The sequence below is a fragment of the Triticum dicoccoides genome, chromosome 5A, assembly GCF_002162155.2.
Source record: "Triticum dicoccoides isolate Atlit2015 ecotype Zavitan chromosome 5A, WEW_v2.0, whole genome shotgun sequence".
Taxonomy (NCBI): Eukaryota; Viridiplantae; Streptophyta; class Magnoliopsida; order Poales; family Poaceae; genus Triticum; species Triticum dicoccoides.
This window is the reverse complement of record NC_041388.1, coordinates 134,767,194-134,775,136: the sequence shown is the minus strand read 5'-3', so window position 1 is coordinate 134,775,136 and position 7,943 is coordinate 134,767,194. Positions and strand designations below refer to the sequence as shown.

The 7,943-nt window shown below is 44.2% G+C and overlaps 1 protein-coding gene across 1 annotated transcript; it reads left to right on the top strand.

Moving 5' to 3' along the window:
* Positions 1-5,118: 5,118 nt before the first annotated feature.
* LOC119300300 (auxin-binding protein 4) lies at positions 5,119-7,525 on the top strand. Its single transcript, XM_037577314.1, has 5 exons — positions 5,119-5,312; positions 5,712-5,818; positions 6,012-6,212; positions 6,344-6,411; positions 7,131-7,525. Exons 1-5 carry the CDS (start codon positions 5,171-5,173, stop codon positions 7,231-7,233), a joined length of 621 nt encoding a protein of 206 aa, XP_037433211.1. The 5' UTR covers positions 5,119-5,170; the 3' UTR covers positions 7,234-7,525.
* Positions 7,526-7,943: the final 418 nt, after the last annotated feature.

Genomic DNA, 7,943 nt, shown 5'->3' with positions numbered 1-7,943 from the left:
TCCCTTCTCTGCGGCTGAGAACCTCCGTATCGGTGCCATGGTTGATGCTGCTAGCGATGAAGCAAGGAAGAAGAAGGAGCAGGAGGAGATGGGTGACGGGGGCTCCACTCCCCCTTCCCATTTATAGCCAAGAGGAGGCCAACCGACGGCCTCCACGATCTAAGGTAATAATGACCTTTTTTCTGCATGCAGCAGGGACTCGTCAAGTCGGGCAGTTGACGAGGCAGCATAGGGAAGCGGAGACGCCCACGTCCAATCAACCGCCACGCGTTAAGCGAGGCCACAGGCCGTTGGGGCCTGCGGCACTCCGCACTTGCCCCTTGGCTTCACCTCAAAGCCAAGTCCGAGTACGCCTTGGTCTCGGGGGCTACTGTCGGCGTCCTGGGAACGGGGGTCCCCAGACTTGCCTACCTGCGGCCCACGGCGTGGCTCCACCAGCGGTCCTGTACGGCCCATCTTCACCAGCAAACACTCAAGACCCTCGCGAGGGCCAAGCCTCATGAGGAGAACAACGCAAGATCTCCTTGAGGGTGGCCTCACCAGGCTGGCTCGCGGGGGGCGGAGACATCAAGGCAAGGTACACCTCGCGAGATTCCTATGGCGCAAGCCATGATGACAAAGGCCAGGCGGGCGCCAGCGCATGCAGTGTCCTTGTTTCCCCCTTGGTGCTAAAGAAGCAAGCGCAGGTGCGGAGTCCTGAGGCGTCAAGCAAAGGTTTTCATATCGGTGCAACGAGACCAAGACCAGCAAGACTGCGGGATGGAGGTCACCGTGGAGCCCAGGACGGCGTCACCACCAGAGCCTTTGGCAGGCGAAGACCATCTTTTGTCAGGATAGCTTGTACTAGTTGTCCCCCTTCGAATTGGCCATTGTGGGATCCCTTCCCGCCTAATATTTGGGAAGAGGACCCGGGCCTCTATAAATAGGACTAGCCACCACCTTAGAGAGGGAGGATCCTCTACCGCATCAACTCGCCAAGCACAAGAACACCACTCCTCAGGAGGCTGTTCTTCCTCTTGTAACTGTTCATCCTCAGCCCAAGAGGCAATCCACCACACCACACTGGAGTAGGGTATTACACCACATCGGCGGCCCGAACCAGTATAAATCTTGTGTCCCTTTGTTCTGCGAGTTCGACGCGCTAAGCCTTGAGATTGCGGTGAGGGCATGAGCTAGAGGGGGAGAGATCTTCGTGTGCACCCCAGTGTTCGAACCTCAAGGGTTTTGTCGGAACCCGAAATCCGACATTGTTCATGCTATCAGGTGCAGCAAACAAGAACCTGGGACAATCTCCAACACAACCTGCCCTTATTGTCTACCTATCATTCTTTATGTACTGAATTTGCACTCTTTGCTTCACAATGTACTCTTGAATTGCTGCTCTCAGTTCAATGACAGACAAAAACACCATGCCTATGTGAAAACTAACTTCTTTCATGTTCTCAAGCCTCCACCTTTTTCAGCTTCACTTTCCTTTTCATTTTGTTCCTTCCTTGTGCATCAACTACTTCCACTTCCTCTGCTGAATCACTACCTTCAAGCTCTGAATCTTGTAGCTCCTACAATTCATCTGTATCATAGTCACTATCCTGCTCCCATTCAGATTTCTTCTTTTTCTTCTTCTTAAATTTTTCATCAACCCATTCTTCATATAGATCATCATCATCTTTGCCTACTTCATTGTCAGAGTAAACCTAGTCTGAATCCCATTCACCGTCACTATCATTTTCATTGGGGATTTCTTCTTCTACCATAAGTTTCCTACTGCTTCTTCTATGCTCATGTCCAACATTTTATCCCACTAGTGGAACACTGCTACTCCCTTCATTGTTGTTGCCTGCATTAAATTGATTCAGTCTGCCTTTTGAGCTTTCACCTTAAACCTGAGACTTCCCCTTATTCCACTGCTAAACCCAGGAGATTTAGGGCTTAGTACAGGAGGCGTCTTAGGTCTACCACTAACATGAATATCATCGATTACATTGTCAAAGGTCATGTCTTTGTGATCAACAAACAACTGAAAGTACTGGAATTTTGGAACAACTGTTGTCATGTGTAAATTGTCAATGTCACAGCCCACAATCTACAGTCCATCACCTAAATTCTTTCCAGGCAGTAACCAGTAAACAGCATGCTTAGATTAGTCACTATATCCCAGTTGCTGCATAAAATCATTGAGCCAAAGAGGAGACCATGTATCTACTTCGCAACCATTGAACAGAGCAACTTTGCCATCGACATACGTCTTCGATTGGCCAAATCCGCAAAAAAATCCGGCATAGTTGAATTCTACGGTAAAAACCTCCTCTTGTGGTCCTAGATATCGAGGGATTCAGTCAAATACTACCATCGATTCGAGCTAAATTGGAATCCGCATAAAAAGAGGATCGAGGGTTAGGGTTACGTGCACGACACTGACCATATCACGGAGGAGGATCTTCGGGTCGCCGCAGCATGGGCGCCATCCTAGCGATGCCGCCGCCGGACAAGCGCATGCGATGGCCGCCTCTTCTCACCGGACCACTGTCGTCGATCGTCCCTATTTCGCCAGAGCAGAGTGAATTGGGGAAGAGGAAAGGACCACGGCTGCGGAGAGATTAGGGTTGGGGGCTCTTTTGCAAAAACACACGGCTGGTCGTTATCCCGCATGGACCCTCGAGTCGACGTGGTGGCGGTCAAAGCGCCACGTGAGCTGGTCAGACGAAATTAAGACCTTAGATGAACAACTTAGAAAGAATTAGGACCCGGATGTGCATTTTAAAAGAATTAAAACCCAACCGACACTTTTGGAAAAAAATTAGAATAGTGCTTGCATTTTACTCGCCTCACCCCACACATCACTAGAGAAAGCCAAGGTATCGTGTGTGTACCAATGTCGTATCCATTTATCCTGATCCAGGCCCGTACGGGACACCTGTGCAGCATGTTCGACTGCACAGGGCCCCCAAATGGGCAGGGCCCCCAATTTGTTTACTGCTATTACTATTAATGATTAAGCAATGCATTTGACCGAGCAATGCATTTGACTGGTTGGAGCCCTCAAAAAAAATTGACTGGTTGGAACCTGCACCGTAGTTACTCCATCTCATGCACGCCTCTCCAACTTCATATTCTCCCTTTCTTTCTCTTTGCTCTCTTTATAACTTCCAACAAGCCATGTAAATCCATACCTCCGTCGCGGTTCTCTTGGATTAACTAGATGATACCCCGCGCGTTGTTGCGAGAACTGTTAAAAACAATTTGATGTTTTAAAGCATGTAAAAAAATATGAAATATAGTATAATTTGATGTTTTTTAAAAGAAATGTTGTTTAGAGTAAAAAATTATTTTTTTATGAAAAATCCAAAAATGAGTGTGATTTTTATTCTGTTAATTTATTATATTGACAATATATCGGCGAGGCGATATGTGATGAAAACAACGTTGAGTAGAGACAGTGGAGACATCTCTACCCTTGGCTAAACCTAAAACTATGGTACCAATTATAGATGTGGATTCATAAAAAATTGGTCGCACAGAGAAATAAAATGCGATTTAACTCATAATTTGATTTTGATTTTCTATATAAAAAAGTCGCTTCTAATTCATGAGGCCACTGTTGAGTACATCATGCTTCTCACCATAATATGCCCAGGTAGCTCTAATTCTTTTTATTTGTCTTGTCTCGTGTGCAACCATGGATGCTTCATCATTAGGTGAAGCTTAGTTCCATCACTAAAAAAGGTTGCTTGGAACACCGGGTTTCGATGGAATGAAGACATCTAGCGCAATTCTATGGCTTGTAGGAGAAAAAACATGAACATGTAGCGCAAGAGAATGGGAATGAGAAAATATGGATGTTTGGGATTTCGAAATCAAATGATCACATTAAAAACACATGAATTCTAACCAAATGGTTAAACAGGGACTCGTGTTGGACATTTGGAGTGGATCGTATGACGTCAAGACACACACACACACACATATAGCAAAAGAAACCTAGAATGTTATGGATGCTTGAGAGGGCACAAAAAATAGTTAATAGTTAATTGTGATAGGTTGCATGCGCATGAAGAGTTAGTGGGAGCATGTGCATGAAGAGTTAGTGGGAAAATGTTTTTACATGGTGGACCTACTTGATGATGTGGATAGGTTGCATGTTAAGATAACTAAGATAGTGGGGATGAATCTCTTATGTATATAGGATTCCTTCGCAGCTTATCTGTTGGAATGTATAGGCACGCTACACCCTCGGTCCACCTAATTATTCGGTGGTTTCTTCTCAATTTCCCATGTCTTCTCTACTTTAGATTCCATTGTTGCTTGCTTCCTTCGCGGTGAGCCTGTGACCTGGATGCACCAATTGGAGTCGGAGTCCAGACAGAGGTGCTTGCCCGATGAGATCTTGAACCAGACTATCAGACTCGTTGCCGCCGGCCGCACATGGTCTTCTTCCCAAATAAATCAAAGTTCATTTCATCCGTTTTTGTTTCTATGTCCATTGTTTCTGACATAGTTCTCATGCAGAATGGTCTTTCGTTTATATGTTCTATTTTTAATACATCATAAGTTTATAGCGAAGTAAGAACTGAATCTCAAAAAGATGCCATTTTATGATAAGTGTTTTTAGCAAAAGAGTCAAATGACATTTTGAATAACATTGCGTACGAAGAATATCAAAAGAATGCTAGAAGGATGACAAGGTTTTTTTTGCGAGAAGAAAGATGTCATGTTTTATGATAAATAATCTAGTATTTCCAGGTTCTGAGAATAGCTTTCTTATAAGATGTACTTCAACTATGCAGCAACAAGATCCATACATGAAGTTTGCTTTGGTACACCCCCTATTATACTAATTTTGTTTTGAGAATCATATTTTTATATGAATCACTTTCTGCCAAAATCATGTTTTCTTAATTGCCAACGATTTTATCGAGGGCCTAATTTTTGATTTGGCACAGGGCCCCATTTTCGCGGGTACGGCCCTGTCCTGATCCAGATGCAGACCTATACTATAAAAAATGCAATATGCATGTCTGACATGTTTATGCACTGTAGCCATTTCTCAAAGTAGTGCTACTAGTAGTAGTATATTAGTACATCACATGTCTGCAACACTATTAATTCAGAATCGTCGACAAGGTGTGGAAAACCGAAGACAGACACACGTGAGAAAGAAAGCGCTAGAAAGATGGCGAGTGGACGTACAACATCTGCGTCCGTCCGCGGACCGCGCTTCGCCGGCGCCGGCCGCCGCGGCGCCCTCCTCCTCGCGCTGCTCCTCGCCGCCGCGGCCGCCTTACTCCCAGTAGCCGAGCCTTCCTGCCCCCGAGGTCTCCCCTTCCTTCCCCTTTCAGTTTACTTCTGCAGTTCTTGGAACTTCCGTTCATTTACTAGCCAAGATCATATTTAAAATTTACAAACTGATCTAAGTTCCCAGTGATTTTGAAGGTTACCGGTGAATTTAAGATAGCAATGAGATTTCAGTCAGTTCGAGCCAGTTCAGTACCAGATCTAAGTGTCTTACCTTTGTCTAGCAAGTACCGGAGCACTGGATAACAGTCAGTTCAGTTCTAGCAACTGCTAACTAAATGCACCAAGTTCTAGTCATCTAGTGTATTTACCTACCCAAGCTAATCTCTATTCTAGCAAGTCTATCTAGTATATGCAGCCAAACTGAGTTACTGATCTTGGTTCTACCAAGTGCTAACTGTATCTACCATCTTATTCAGACAATTCAGTCGTGAAAGATATAAACAAAATGCACCAGAGCAACTATGGAATTGGAGGATTCTCGCATATAACCGTCGCTGGCGCGCTAGCTCACGGCATGAAGGAGGTGAGTAATCAATCCAGGAACCAGACTGTACCTTGAGTTTCTCCCATTTCATGTTGCTATGAATTTATGCAGACCTTTTCTTGGATGTACTCATGTATATATATGGTTTCTTTGGTTCACCTGTATTGGAAAATGTGCCGATCTAAGATGGAGCTGTTCCTTCTTGCTTATTATGTGAAATGCTTTCCTCTAGGTGGAGGTGTGGCTCCAAACAATTAGTGCGGGCCAGAGGACACCGATCCACAGACACTCGTGTGAGGAGGTCTTTGTTGTCCTCAAAGGGAGAGGCACTCTCTTGCTGGGGTCGACCTCACTGCCGTACCCGGGAACGCCTCAGGAGATTCCTGTCTTTCAGAATAGCACATTCACAGTTCCTGTAAATGATCCACACCAGGTAAAGATGATGGATGGCTGCCGCTATTATTCAGCACACTCTGTAGTCATGAAACCATCGCTAGATTTTAAGATTATGCATTGGAATCCATTTGCATACTAGTGCTTACACCATGCCCCTTTTGATTGCAGGTTTGGAATTCTGATGAACATGAAGATTTACAGGTGCTTGTGATCATATCGCGCCCACCTGTGAAGATGTATGTATACCTTGCTTGAATGTCTTATCCTATAGTAGTTGACAACATAAACTGAATTGATTTGTTCACACCCATCACTGTAGAGTAACTTGTGTTGGGTGATATACACACATGTTGTCAAAACCAATTTTACCCCCAAACCGCTGCTTGTTCAGTACTGAAAAAAAAAATTCAAAGGTGGGAAAATGGCATAGTGTTTTATTTTTAACAATTTTCTTCCTTTAAAATCCAACACTTGGAGTTCGAACACAATCTAAGTACCGAGAACCTTTTCATATCTCCTCATAAGTACAACAAAACATCGATGACTTAATTTCCAAATATTACAAAGTAAATACCCGTAACTTGAAATGAACATGAAACACTGTCATAGATCGCTCGACGGGCCCAGACCATCAGCATCCCTACATCAACTGGATAGGAGTAGCGATAGATGTTGCCTAGACGGTGGCTTCAGACTTACTGTTGTATTTCTTTGTAAGGTCTTTTGAGAATAATTAATAAAGTGGCTGCATGCATCGCCTAGATGCAGAGGCCGGGGGTCTTCCTCCTTTTCTAAAAAAAAATAAAAATCGCTCGACGGGCCCTCCACGAATCTTCCTCTGATGTTGTGTCCAATTGTCACACATTTTACATGTTAATTCGATATGAGCAATGCATCTATGGATGTGAAATACTACTCTACGTTTTTTTTATATTGGAAATGTTGCTTGTTGTAGATTTCTGTACGAAGATTGGAGTATGCCTCACACGGCAGCGAAGTTGAAGTTCCCCTTCGTCTGGGACGAGGACTGCTTAGACGCACCTAAAGATGAACTGTAGGTTGGAAAGCGCTCACATGGCAGCGCATCGGCCTCAGTCAGCGTACTGGTCAAGTGCGGTGTACAGCTTGCCTGCCTCCTAAATAATGCGCATGTCTGTAACATCCTTTCTGTTGGAACAACATTTTCGTGACGGATTATGTACTACTTGAGTGCATGAAGCAGCCTTCTGCAGCAAGAGCTATTTCCAAATTTTGAATTACCACTGTATTCTAGACTGCAAGCGTCGCTGATCTTCGTCAGAGGGTCATTGTTCAGCAGATTTGGTGTTGAATCCTGAACAAATTTTTTAACTCTGCATCCTATGGCTAACATGAGTGAATCTAATTCCTTCAACTTGGTAAACGGCCACGAAGCAATTACAGTACTTACTATAGAACATAAATTAGTCAGAGTGGTATCCTGATTGATTTTATTTTATTTTTTGCAAAAGGAGGATGTACCCCCGGCCTCTCCATCTGGATCATGCATGTAGCAATTTTATTAATTATTCGTAAAGACCATACAAGGTGATACATCATTAAGGCTGAAGCCACCAACTTGACAACGCTGTTGCTACTTCTATCCCCTTGACGAAGGTGTGCCAAATGTTCAGGTTTAATATCAAACAGACATCGCACCAAAGTCTAACATCTAAAGTTGGATGCCTCATCCAAACCACTATCCTGATTGATATATAGCAAAAAGAAGTCAGACAAAGAGCATCTCCAC

Bases quoted from the DNA above. Each gene is read 5' to 3' on its own strand.
- LOC119300300 (XM_037577314.1), top strand. From the start codon at position 5,171: ATGGCGAGTGGACGTACAACATCTGCGTCCGTCCGCGGACCGCGCTTC. The intron at 5,313-5,711 runs GTCTCCCCTTCC...CATCTTATTCAG, and splicing joins CGAGCCTTCCTGCCCCCGAG to ACAATTCAGTCGTGAAAGAT. The intron at 6,213-6,343 runs GTAAAGATGATG...TTTTGATTGCAG, and splicing joins CTGTAAATGATCCACACCAG to GTTTGGAATTCTGATGAACA.